This window comes from Podarcis raffonei, chromosome 12, assembly GCF_027172205.1.
Source record: "Podarcis raffonei isolate rPodRaf1 chromosome 12, rPodRaf1.pri, whole genome shotgun sequence".
NCBI lineage: Eukaryota > Metazoa > Chordata > Lepidosauria > Squamata > Lacertidae > Podarcis > Podarcis raffonei.
Genome location: NC_070613.1, coordinates 42,371,113 through 42,385,147, shown reverse-complemented (window position 1 = coordinate 42,385,147; position 14,035 = coordinate 42,371,113). Strand labels below are relative to the sequence as shown.

Below are 14,035 nucleotides of genomic sequence, written 5' to 3'. Positions count from 1 at the left end.
ATGAGCGCTGCAACCCCATAGTCGCCTTTGAATGGACTTAACCGTCCAGGGGTCCTTTACATTTACCTATTAAAGTAACATCTAGTTTAACCCCTAAATACCGTAGAACATACATGAAGGACCATTATTAAGCTAGCTATCATGAAGTCTTGCTATACATTCATTAAGCTGGAGTCTCATGGATTTCACGTGCTTAGGGTCGCATTATGAGAACCAGTTTCTCATATCCTTTTTCCTGCTGAAATATATGAAAATGCATCTAAGACATAGTGTGAAAGTGACTGTATGTGTGTGGTGGTGCTCACATAAGGAATTTGTGGGCCCTTTTCATGTTGCACTGGGCAAACTCTATTGGTATTTGCAGCTTTACCCTTCCCTCTTCTCCCCCTTGCAGACCCCACAAATCCAGATGGTCCCGCAACCGCCCAGAGTCAATTGTGGGTGTGTGGGTGTGTGACTGGAGTGGGGTGGGAGGAGCAGAATGTGAGGTCCCCTTGTGTACTGAGTGGAAGTCCAATTCACTCTCTCACATAGACCATTGAACTTTGCTTACTGTGCTCACCTATTTTTATTTCTCTTTCTTGAAAAAGAACAACCCTTACATAGGAGACAATGAAATATTTGAGGGGGCTGCACCCCCCCTAAGTTGATGGGCGTTGCCATTGCACCACGTCGTGTGATTGATTATGCGGGGCAGTGCTTACCTGGGCCTGCTCAATATTGTATTCAAGTTGGCCCCTCGAGTTACCCCCCTTTTTTTAAAAGCATTCTGCAAAGTAGGCCATAAAGAGACCAAATACTGATAAAAGGGGAGAGAAAACCTTACTAAAGAGAACTGAGCAATTTCGGGGAATACAGTATTTCCATAGGCAGTATAGAGAAGGCAGACGTTATGGTTATCTCTTACTGATTCTGGCCACAATATCTTAAATAAAGAAGTGATTCCTGCACAGTATTAAAGGTCAAGATACTGTGCTGGTGTTCACAGTCTTAAAACGTATTTGCCATAACTGCCACCAAGAGGAACATTCTGAAGATATGATACAAATGGATGTTCCATCTAACCATAACTGTATACATTATTTTTATTGTAGCTTTATCATCCTAATGTCGTACGATATTACAGAACCTTCTTAGAAAGTAAGTATGCACTTTCAGGGCTACATTCCATAACGAGTATATTGTTATAATAAGATTAAAGGGGGAAAAAGATAACTACAAAAAGAAAATGATTTATATATTTTCTGTTGTCGTCAGGAAGCTTATATTCCAGCTGCAGCCCCCACATTAGGAGACCTGGGAAAAATTGATTTGATTTCAGGTGCAATCCTATACCTACTTACTTGGGAGTAGGGCTTTTTTTCAGCCAGAACTCACTGAACTCAGGTGGGCGCCATTGCCATTATAAGAGAACAAGAGAGGCGTTCATGGTGAGTTCTAACACCTCTTTTTCTAGAAAATTAGCACTGCCTGGGAGTAAGCCACATTTAACCCAGGAAACCTTACTTCCGAGTAGATATGTATAAGATTGTGCTTTAGTCAGGATTCAAATAGAAGGCAAGAGGCTTGAAGCATCAGTATATAGGTGAGATTATGTCAAGTCTGGAAATAAAAATCTGCATTGTATCCCACTAACACCTGTTCAGGGTAATTGAATGGACCGAAGTTAGTCATGTCATTTAATTTTAATGCATCTACTCTGACTAGGAGTGATGTTGGATACAATCCTCTATTTTTCCTGCATGCTTTCCTTTAGAGGTTGTTGAGGATTTTGGCCTAGGTGAATAAGATGCAGATAAATGTTTGCAAGGATGGAGACATACACCGTAGGCTGTGTATTCCTTGTGCTAGAGGCCAGGTGCCGTTGATGTTCCAGGTGGCTCATAACTCTGAACCGATCTCTATGGCTGGAGTCCTGGGTGGCTTCCGCTTGGACCTTGTTGACCACCATGAGTGTAACCAGGGCCTTTTTTAAGGGTATACAGTACTGGCACCTCTTTTTGTTGCTGTTAAGAAGTGTGCTGTTAAGAAGTTTATAACCCAGACAAAGACTAGCCCAACTTATAGTGTTGTGGATGCTTTAGATTTGCTAGTTATTTATGTATGCCAGTACTGCGGCCCGTATTTTGTTAGCCCAGTAATGGAAAATGAGTGAGGTCCCAACTCAAGAAGAATTGCAACTTAAACCGATGGAATATGCACAGCTTGCGGACTTAACATATAGAATAAGAGAACAAGAAGAACCTACGTTTAAAGAAGATTGGAAAATGTTTATTGAATATATGGGGGGAAATTGTGTACACTTGAAAATGTTGGCAGCATTAGGATAAATTCAACAGTGTAAATAAGTCTCGATGGATGTAATAAAGGAATACTGAATGGTTTAGTTTATGTAAAATATGATATGAAAAATGAACCATGGAAAGAGGAGAAGGGAAGTCATTGATATTTTAAGGATGTTTAAATGAGTATTCTAAATTCAGATTTGGGTGCTCCATAGGGGGCCATAGAGAGTGGGGCAGGATGAGAGGAATGATAAGTTTCTCTTGCACAAGTGGGGCACCACAGCTGAATGCCACACAGTATTTTGTACTGGCAGTCCAGTTTTAGGGATTTTTGAGAAGGCACTATTGTAATGGTTTAACCATTTAATCATTTTCTTCTGGTGGTAAAGATCCCTCTGCTGTTACATTCCTGCCAGAGTAGTGGTAAGCCACTTAGTCTGCCTATACAGGAATCATTGGTCAGTCTGGATTCCAAAATGCTCAGGAGGTATACCCGGATAATGCCTCCTGGCCAATCACTGGGCACATAAATGAAATGTTCCCCCTTGTTTTGCTGCTTCTATTTCGTTTTGTTGCTTCTAGGTGACAGGCTGTACATAGTCATGGAGCTCATAGAAGGGGCACCGCTGGGAGAACATTTTCATTCTTTGAAGGAGAAGCAGCAACAGTTTACGGAAGACAGACTATGGCACATATTCATTCAAGTAAGGACCTGCCCGTATCTTTGTTGCTTTTCTTTGTCTTGTTTTCTTGCTCCTAGGATAGACATTCATCGCTGCTTATCAGTCAGGGATCTGTCCTTTTGCACTTCGCAAAGTGCGTACACGTTGCCTGCGCTATGCAGTTGATATATTGCACCCAAGGTGGGATAAACTAAATGTCACTGGTGCTGAAGCATATTACAACGGAGCTTCTTAGATGAGGCGGTGCAGAGAATGTAAGATTCTGGTGATCGTCAGCAGAAGTGAAAATGACAAAGCTTGCTGTACACACCACCCCTTCCCTTTTCTGAGAAATTCACAGGAACACAGGACTCCACCAGAAGCAATGCCATCTCTGTCCCAGCCCACCTCCCAGATTCAGTGCTAAGAGGGCTGTGCATGGGAACCCAGCAATCTGACTTATGCCATTGGTCCATTAGCTCAATATTGTCCGTGTTGCTTGTTGCAACAGGCGCGACGGCTCTTTTCCCCCTGGCACCGTTGGGCCTGTCCACTCACTTAAATATAGTGCACCCACCTCACAGAATACCACTTCCACAAATTCTCTCAAACTACCTCAGGTTATCTTGTGGGGGACTTGCGTGAGGGAAAACTTAGTAATTTGGAGTCTCAGGCAGGATTTGTTCAAATAAACAATAATGATTTTATTTAACAAGGAAGTTTATGACCTGAGTGGATAAAACTTAGGATACTTCAGTTTACAATGTTATTTCACTTCAAGGTTTTCTCAGTTGTTTCACACTTAATACTTTGGTTCTTAATACTTTGGTTCTTAAAAAGGTGGTGCTTTCTGTCAGTTACACACCCCTTAGACAACCCTACTCCTGAGGTACTCCAAGTAATAGACCCAAGGTTTCACTGGTTTGGGAGTCTTCTCCTACTAGAAGAATGTCTCCCCTCCTGACTGGAATGAGACCTAAGTAGACCGTCTCTTTACAGCTTCTACTTCTCCTGTCTTAACCTCAGCCTCCTAGTTAATTCCTGGTCTAATTACTCTTACAGGACACCACACACTGTCCTTCACACTAAGCTCAGAGACTCTTTTCTCTAGCTTGTGATATTTTCCTCAGAGTGGATGTTTCTACTCAGAACCAACTCTCACTCCCTATCTTCCTACCCGTCCTCCCAACCTCAGTCCCAACCTACGCCAACACTCCCTCCAAAATTCACTAACTATCTCTCCAAATCATCTCCTTTTCAACCCCCCCTCAGAATCTTGGCCAATCAGAGGCTGCCGTACATTAACCCTTTTCTGGCATGGGGGAAAGAAAAAGAAAATACTTGGGGACCCAACCTGCCCCAGCAAAAACAAACTTTTCCGTAACACCTGTCAGTGAAGCTCTGGGCTTTCAGGCAGCCCAATCTGAAAATGCATGGGGTTGAACCTGAGGCCTTGCACAGCTTTACTGTTGAGCTACAGCCCCTCCCTATAGCAAATGGCTTTCTTAAATGGTTTCATGCTCCAAAGTTTAGATGCAACTCTTCCTGTAAGACGCTTGCTCCTCATGTCCCCAGGTTCTAAGATACCCCTTGGTTATTGCTGGTGAATATGGCCTTGCATTTGTGCTAAGACTTTTCTTTGTTGTAAAGCTGTGTTTAGCTCTTCGGTATTTGCACAAAGAGAAGAGAATTGTCCATCGAGACCTCACTCCAAACAATATCATGCTGGGAGATAAGGATAAAGTAACCATCAGTAAGTTCTAATTTTGTAACCTTGGACTGTTTAAGTAGAAAGTGATTTCTTTCCATTGTGAATTGCAGTAAATTAATTCAGAATAAATGACATCACCAAACCATTTCTAATGCATATCTACAAGTGAAACCTTTTCTTTCCAGACAATACTATACTGTTTGTATCTTTCCTGTGTATGGGGAAACTAATACATTTCTTCTGCATTATTGCTTTATTATTTAAATCCTTCTGTTATTCATAGTTCTCGGGCTTGCTTCTGTTCTGTTTTTACACTCTTGTGGTTTCCTTCTAGTCCAGGTGCTTCATTTTGGTTTTCTAAAAAAGGGAACACTATTTGCCACAGCACATTTTTGTTTTTCAAATTAGTAATGCTGGCCTTTCTCCAAAAACTTCAGGGTGACAATTGCTCTGTTTGGATGATCAAATTCTGGCTTAATAAGCCAGGGTACGCACAGAGTTATTGTCTCTGTAGTCTGCTTTTACTTTGCACAACTAGTAAAACAAACCAGGAAGCTGTAGTTTACTCTGGCTTTCTATTTTGCGAGAACTGGGAACTATGGGTAGACTTTCAAACTAGACAGGATTTGGATGCCAGCATTAAACCATGCAACCAAGAATCATGGTTAAGGGTTTTCAATCATGTTGGAATTTGGATTCCAAATCCTGGCTTGTTGGGAAGCCTTTAAACATAGTTTTCAGTTCACATGTAAGGAGAAGCTGTGGTTAACTATGTTCCTTCGGGGTTTTCCTTGATCGTGTGGAGGTAGGAACCAAGTGGGAACAAGGAGTCTTCATACCAAATTTGTACATATTCTGGTTTCTTAATCCTTGATGTGATTGCCTGAACATGGGCAGGATTCACAATCCAGTAATGATACCAGCTCAAAGATATTTAAATGTTATGTACACACACTGATGCATAGTTTTTGGTGGTTAGAGGCACACCTAGTGCCTTGTTCCCCTTCCAAACATAAGGAGAATATAATTCGAATGGGCTCAATGTCATTGCAACTTCATTTGATGTAAAATAAGTATATTCAAAGAGCCAACTGTCCAATGTTTATCCAGACTGAGACCAGATTTGTGTTGAGTGTATTTGCTCCCTGGCGAACAGTTGTCAAAGTGGGAATGGAATAAGTGGGTGGTGGGCAGTTGTGGTTGATATTGACCCATTACTGAATTTGTTTCAATATCTGTTTGACATATCCTTCAATGGCACACAACTGAGCCCATATTCATTCAGCCTGGAGTGGATACGGTTGAGATGAAAGTACCCCTTGTGGGATGTGTGTGTGTGTGTGTGTTTGTGTGTGTGTGAGAGAGAGAGAGAGAGAGAGAGAGTCTCAGTATTAGGCAGAAGGAAGGAGAGAGACGTAATCTTCACTGTTGTTGCAGGTTAGGAATTTAATAATTCTTCATTCAATTAATTTGTTGCTTGGAGTAGGGCATGTGTCTCTGAAAGTTGGTAGGATGATTTAGGTTAGTGTGCTGTAATAATGATATCTTAGATGAAGAACAAATAAGCACTGTGGGTTTGGGGGGGAGGAAGGCATTAGCTTTGTTTCCTTTGGGGCAAACGAGCTTTCTTAATGTTTCCATTTCTCATTTAGGCTTCATGAATAATTAAATAGTGTGATTATGAGCTTCTGAGCCTGTGTTTAAGTCATTGCGCACTTACAGCCAACCTCCCCCCCCCCCGCAACAAACCTCGAAAAGACAAGGCTTTATCACATTAATAGCTAAATAACCATCAACTGTAATTGAACCATTTTGGGAATGGTTGTCTTGTCTTCTGCATCTTCAGAAGATGTAGAGCAGCATAAAACCCAGTAGGCTGGATTAGGAAGAATTAAGTGTGCTTTGAGCATAGCAAATCATGTGGCGCTTTGAGATGCCAATAAACATATCACATCTCTTCCATGAAGGTTGTGAAATTGCGAGCTCTTGATTAGCCCTTTAAGCCAGAGGTGAGGAATCTCTACTCCTCTATATGCTGTTTGACTACAGCTCCCATCATTCCTGACTATTGGCCATGCTGACTGGGGCTGATGGGAGATGGAGTACAGGAACAGGGTGGAAGGCGCCTCATCCTTGTATTAAACGGCACACTCCTTTATTTGCCTGTGCGCAGCCACAAGAACACTAGAAGAGCCTGCTGGATCCGGCCAATAGCCCATCCAGTCTCGCATCTTGTTCTCACAATGGCTGCAACCAGATGCGTGTGGGAAACCAGCAAGCAGGATTTGAGCATAATAGCACCATCCCCTCCTGTGGTTTCCAGCAATTGAGCAACATCTCCATCATGACTGGCAGATATTTTATATGTATATATGCAGGTTAATTATGTGTCCAGGGCAGCTGTCTGCCAGCTCCACCTGGTACGCAGGCTAAGACCCTACCTGCCCGCAGACTGTCTCGCCAGAGTGGTGCATGCTCTAGTTATCTTCCGCTTGGATTACTGCAATGCGCTCTAGGTGGGGCTACCTTTGAAGGTGACCCGGAAACTGCAATTAATCCAGAATGCGGCAACTAGACTGGTGACTGGGAGTGACCGCCGGGACCAAATAACACCGGTTCTGAGGGATCTGCATTGGCTCCCAGTATGTTTCTGAGCATAATTCAAAGTGTTGATGCTGACCTTTAAAGCCATAAACGGCCTTGGTTCCCTCATTGCGAGAAGTGAGGTTACAGGGAACCAGACAGAGGGCCTTCTCGGTAGTGGTGCCCACCCTGTGGAACACCCTCCCTTCAGATGTGAAGGAAATAAACAGCTATCCTATCTTTAAAAGACATCTGAAGGCAGCCCTGTTTAGGGAAGTTTTTAATATTTAATGCTGTATTGTTTTTAACACTTGATTGGGAGCCGCCCAGAGTGTCTGGGGAGACTCAGCCAGATGGGCGGGGTATAAATAATAAATTAAATATATTATTATTATTATTATTATTATTATTATTATTATTATTATTATTATTTTATACACACTGCCTTAGATGCAATTTGCAATATTTGAAGAGATGGCCCAATGCCATTTTCTATATGTGATAACCATGGAGGGTGTTAGCAGTTCCCCTGTGAAGTAGTACACCTGTGCTAACAGGTAGGGTTGGAGCATAGGGACAACGTGATATCTTTATTTCATTTTTCTTGAACTTGCCTTCCAAGGACCTCAGGGTTGTGTACATGGTTCCCCTTCCCTTCCTTTTATCCACACAATAATAACCCAGTGTGGTACTTTAGGGTGAGAAACAACTGGCTGGAATGGTCAATCATATCTCAGCTCAATAAGTCCACATTTAAACAAGCCCATACACAGAGCCCCTTCGCTTCTCCCTCTGTGGTATAAGAAACCAATCCATGAAGTCTCTAATCATAATGTCCCATTTTGCCTGAATGAGGAAACTGTTGTTACCAACTTTGGAACAAACTAGCATATCAAACCATGGTTTTGAAATTGGCTTAATATCCTGACTTGTTCCGAAGCTGGTAATCATAGTTTCTCAGTTCAGGTTAACTCTCCTAAACTGGTAAAGTGTACCTGATCCCATAATTTGTGCAGTGACTGACTTGAACCACAGCCTAACATTCTGTTAAATATCTGGTTTATAATTATCATTCTGCTGCTGATTTTAAAAGTAAAAAAAACCCTGTCATTAGATTTGTGTATCATTAATGTGTTTTGCACTTTTTTGTTATTTTATGTTTTGGTTGAATGTATACTTATAGTAAGGTTTTGGATATATATTTATAATAACGTTCTCTGACACTTTGTGGGGGAATGTTACAAAGCAGGGTTAAAATCTAGATAAAGATAAAGTACATACAGCATTATGAATTTCAGTTATTAGTGCTATTTATGAAAAGCAATCTCAAAAGCGGTTTGCAGCACAATACAAGAATTAAAACCAATGCAAAACTAGAACAAAATAGAAGCTGAAAACATTCATAAACCTAAAAAGCAGTCTAACACATTATACCCATTGAGGAAGCCACAATATCTAAAACTCACCAAGTTAAATTCCAAAAATGTGACTGAAAAGAGAGGCCGTTGCTTTGTGCCTAAAAGCAGCTGCCCTGACATTATGGAGAATAACATTTAAATCAGGGCAAGCCAACAGCCGATACCAAACCCTTGTCTACTCATAAGTAAGTCCCATTGAATTCAATGGGGCTTACTCCCAAGTAAACAGGGCTTGCAGTCTTCATTACTCTGCCACCTCTCTTTTATTTCTGTGATTCTGGTGATGAAAGGGAAAGAAAAAAACACAGCATATGAAACGTGAACACTGTATCAAATGGATGGACTTAGTAAAAATGGAACCTGGCTATTTGCTTTAGGCTAAATTTCCCAGCCTTGACCTCTCCAGAGGTTTTGGACTTAAACCACCCCTGAACATTGGCCATACCGTCTAGGGCTGATAGGAATCGTTGTCCAGAAAAGCTGGATGCCTTCAGATTGTGGAAGGCAGCTTTATGCCTCCATTTGCTCATTTGTAAACTAGAAGATCATGGCCACTGGTCCCATCACCTCCTGGCAAATAGAAGGGGAAGCAATGGAGGCAGTGAGAGATTTTACTTTCTTGGGTTCTATGATCACTGCAGATGGTGACAGCAGCCATGAAATTAAAAGACGCCTGCTTCTTGGGAGAAGAGCAATGACAAACCTAGACAGCATCTTAAAAAGCAGAGACATCACCTTGCCAACAAAGGTCCGTATAGTAAAAGCTATGGTTTTCCCAGTAGTGGTGTATGGAAGTGAGAGCTGGACCATAAAGAAGGCTGATCGCCGAAGAATTGATGCTTTTGAATTATGGTGCTGGAGGAGACTCTTGAGAGTCCCATGGACTGCAAGAAGATCAAACCTATCCATTCTGAAGGAAATCAGCCCTGAGTGCTCACTGGAAGGACAGATCCTGAAGCTGAGGCTCCAATACTTTGGCCACCTCATGAGAAGAGAAGACTCCCTGGAAAAGACCTTGATGTTGGGGAAAATGGAGGGCACAAGGAGAAGGGGACGACAGAGGACGAGATGGTTGGACAGTGTTCTTGAAGTTACCAGCATGAGTTTGACCAAACTGCGGGAGGCAGTGGAAGACAGGAGGGCCTGGCACGCTCTGGTCCATGGGGTCACAAAGAGTCAGACACGACTAAACAACTAAACAACAACAACAAACTAGAATAACTTCTACAACTTTTATTCTGTTTTAAACATTTTGCAGTCTCTCGTTCTTCCAGGATTTTTCCTAGTATCTTCATGTTAGTGCACGGATTCTGTTCGTGCTTATATAATATATCTTCTTTTTAAGTAATGTATATATAATTGGCTGGCATCTCTCCAGTCCCCGAAAAGGAAAGGAAAGAGGACTGCTCATTAGTAGATTTGCTCCCAAAGGTAACGCTTTAATAGTGTTCTTCCACAGCTGATTGATGTAAAGGAGAGTGCCAGGTTCCTTATTGTGCATTTCAGAGGCACCGTGTGCTGGTGTCCGGATATAAATTATACAGGATGGAACGCTGTAAGTTTTAATTTATTTGGCTGAACGGAACCAAGTGACATGGAAGCATGCAGTACGAGCAAAATAAAACAGCTGTATTGTCATGTTGCTCAAAGTGCAGGCATGACTCTTGTGCTGCTCAACCATATACACCTGTGTATATGGTATGCCTTCATGAACCTGGTGCCCTCTCCAGATGTTTTGAGCTACAATCAGCCCCTGCAAACAAAGCTGTGGCCTGATGGAGCTGATGACGAGGCTTACAATCTAAAATATCTGGAGAGCGTTGTGTTGGCAAAGCCTGGTCTGCTGTAACAGATGAGAACATTATAGCTAGTGCTCTGCCAAAATCCGTCCTCTGGTTTCTCAGATGTTTTCTTCGCCGGCTAAAGAGGCTTCCATTTTTCTGCCTTATTTTCAGGACAATAAATTATTGAGAATTTAGGTTTGGGATCTCATTTATAATGATTTAAAAAGCATGTTTAAAATCTCATTCCCCCCTGTTATGCCTATCGGTGTGGTTGCTCGAGAGCGAACAGGCAAGATCCCTCACTGGTCTTTTCAGACAGCCACCCAATCTTAAACAACTCCTAACCCACAATACTAACCCACTAACCTAACCCACAATAATACTACAACCAGACGTAACACGGACACTGGCACCAGAGCCTGCAATAAACCTAGATGCCAACTTTGCTGCCACATACACCCGGACAACACCATTACTGCCCCCAACAACATCACACATACCATCTCGGGACTATTTAATTGCTCATCGTCTAACATTGTATATGCCATCAAATGCCAACGGTGTCCTTCAGCTCTCTATATTGGACAAACAGGCCAAACCTTACGCCAAAGAATAAACGGACATAAATCGGACATCAAGAATCACAAGACAGAGAAACCAGTAGGAGAACACTTCAATCTCCCAGGACATTCTATACAAGATCTCAAAGTAGCTGTTTTACTACAAAGGAATTTCAGAAATAGACTGGAAAGAGAAGCTGCTGAATTGCAACTCATTACCAAACTTAAAACCATGGAGAGACCTGGTCTGAACAAAGACATTGGATTCTTATCTCATTATACATGACAAAGCCATTTTTCACCTTCTCACCCCTTGCTTTTTCCTGTAAGACCTATTGCAGTCGTTAAGAGTCGTCAACAGGCTCATCACAGCTATCTGCCAATCACCCATTCCCACCACCCTTCTGAGTAATACCCCTCCCCACCTTCTCACTATATAGAAGGATCTGGCATCTTCTGTTTCAGTGTATCTGAAGAAGTGTGCATGCACACGAAAGCTCATACCAAGAACTAACTCAGTTGGTCTTTAAGGTGCTACTGGAAGGAAAAATTTTTTTTGGTTTGGTCTTTTCAAAGGCTTTGTTATTGGTGCAAAAACATTTGCAATGCAGAACGCCTCTATTCCATGTCTTGCTCAGTCACTAGCAGAATCTGAGAGTGGGCGGTCCTTAAATCTTCCCCAGCAGAGTAGTCTCTTGACCCCCTGCCTACGCCTCCCCTCTCTGTGTGAAAGCCTAGTGCGCAAGGAAGGCTTGGTAAAGGGGGACCTCCCTCCTCCCCGCTTTGCTCAGGCAAGGTGACCTGGCACCGCCTTGCCTCCTCCGAGCCCTGCATCTCCTCCCCCCTAGAGGCGTGGCTACCTTCCTCCGCTGAGGAAGTGCTGCTTCCCACGATCTTTGGAGGCTCTCTGTAATCCAGCTGCCCTTCCACCTCTTGCCTCTGAGCTGATGGCAGTTCCCTGACACCCCCAAAACCAGAAGCATTCCTATTGGGTATTGTGGGAACTGAGATTCCAAAGGATTTAAAGAAAGTATTCATGTACGCCACCAGCAAGAGTTGTGATTGCACAGAACTGGAAAAGGGAGTGTTTACCGACCAAAATAGATCCGTTGACCAAATTAATGGAGTACTCGGAGATGGACAAATAAGAGATCAAACAAAACAAACATTTAAAAAAGATTGGAACATATTCAAACAATATTTGAAAGGCTATCATGGGGAAATTGAAATTCTGACTGTTTTGGAATAACTTCTGTAAGAAAAAATACTAAAATATAGTGGGAAAACAGGAAAACATACTCATAGACGTGTTAAGAGAGGCATTCAACTAAGTCAAACTGAGGACCCAAGTAAGAAGGGGAGGGAAGTCGAGTATAAAAGGAATACGAAGGAATCAAGTGATTAAGCACAAATTTTTGTTTTTGTTTTCTTTATTATTATTTAGAAATACATGTTTAGCCATAGGAGAACTGAGATGTTATAATGTGATTCTATGAATGTCAATTAAAATAAACCAATAAAGATGATTTGCAAAAAAGAAGAAGAGAATTTAGGTTGGCACGGGACTTTGAGCTTCGCTTACCTGACTGCCTGTGCTTTCTGATCTGGAGAAGCCTCCTGGGAGGAATTACTTCCTGATACCGTACTCTGGACTTAGATGAAAGTGCAGCTGCCTGCAAAGGTTGCAGAGTGCAAGTCCTGGTGAGATGACTTGTAGAATGAAAGGACGGACATTCACAAATGCCCCTTGGCAATCTCAAAAGCAAGGCAAGCGCATCAGAAACCTTGAACCAGAATTTCCCCTCCTTTTCCATAATTTCCAAGTGCAGTCTTTTCTCCTCATTACTTGATGAAGTATTGTGCGCAATACTAATTCTAACACTATACAGATGTTATGGGCGTTCCATCCTGCGGTCCTCCTGTTATTATATCACTTCAGATTGTATTTGTGGATTTGAAACATTGTCAAAGCTTGCCTAGTAACAGTGTAGTCATGCCTTGTTTTACGGTTTGTGCAGTTTTTACCTCCTAGAAAAGTTGTTTTAGGTATGAGACAGGCTGCATTAAAACAGGCAGCCACTGCATGGTGCTCTTGCATTATGTTTAGTAGCCCAGCTTCTCGCTCATTCAACCTTTTCCAGTAGAGGACTGGAATAGCTTTTGCAAGGTGCCCAAAACAGCCCTTGAAAAACGTTAGCATGGAATGCAATGGAGAGAAGGCAAGACGGTGGAGTTACTCCAGCCTTGTCTTATTTGGTGCTATGCTACTACTGTAAACTTGCAAGACACCTTTATTTTTATTTTTTTACAAAGCTTGTATTAGAACAGAAGAATGTGTGTGAGTTTTCAAGGTAGCATTAAAACCTCTTAAAACATTACCTCTAGCTGAACTGATGTAAACATCTAAAACTGGCATCACATCCATCTAAACCCTTAATTGGATGCAGGTGACAAAAGCTTTTCTCGAGTCAGGATAGTATTCCCAGTGGTTGTATAAAGAATGTGGGAAACAGCTACTTGAACAAAATGACCTGCTTTCATGGAGGTACAGTTGGCTGCATCTCACACCTGTTTTCTTTATTTCTTTTTATAGTGTTTAATGCTGAATGCCAGAGCTCTTTCAATCTGGTTTTTTGTTTGTTTGTTTTGTAAACAGCCTGAAGTACTACTGGTAGTAGCTATGGTATTACAATTGCATATTAATTGGGGAAATAACAGGGCAAGAGGCATAAATGGGCATCATCACAAAACAACACAAATTTTAGCATTTCAGCTATGATGCAAGGTGAAGCAGTAGCTTCTGACAACATATTCAAGGGCTGATGCGATTTTCTTGTGTCCAGTATCCATTTCTCTGTCTAAAATAAAAATAAATAAAAAATAAATAAAAATAGCTAAGCTTGTCATTTTTCACTTTTCAGAACCGAATAAGCCTGGCACGGAGCATGACCTTTTAGAAGTTTGGCATTTGGATTAACTAATAGGTCATTGCTCTATAGGTTGAAGTAAATGGGAGGATCATTTGATGGTTT

At 41.9% G+C, this 14,035-nt stretch overlaps 1 protein-coding gene across 5 annotated transcripts in view; it reads left to right on the top strand.

Moving 5' to 3' along the window:
* The window catches only part of NEK10 (NIMA related kinase 10), a 110,244-nt gene that overhangs the window by 40,744 nt on the left and 55,465 nt on the right, over positions 1-14,035 (top strand). For all 5 annotated transcript variants that reach the window (XM_053410571.1, XM_053410572.1, XM_053410569.1 and 2 more), the window contains exons 20-22: positions 1,095-1,140; positions 2,868-2,989; positions 4,598-4,700. In XM_053410571.1, the coding sequence (XP_053266546.1) occupies positions 1,095-1,140; positions 2,868-2,989; positions 4,598-4,700 (271 nt within the window). The remainder of the gene's footprint in view (positions 1-1,094; positions 1,141-2,867; positions 2,990-4,597; positions 4,701-14,035) is intronic.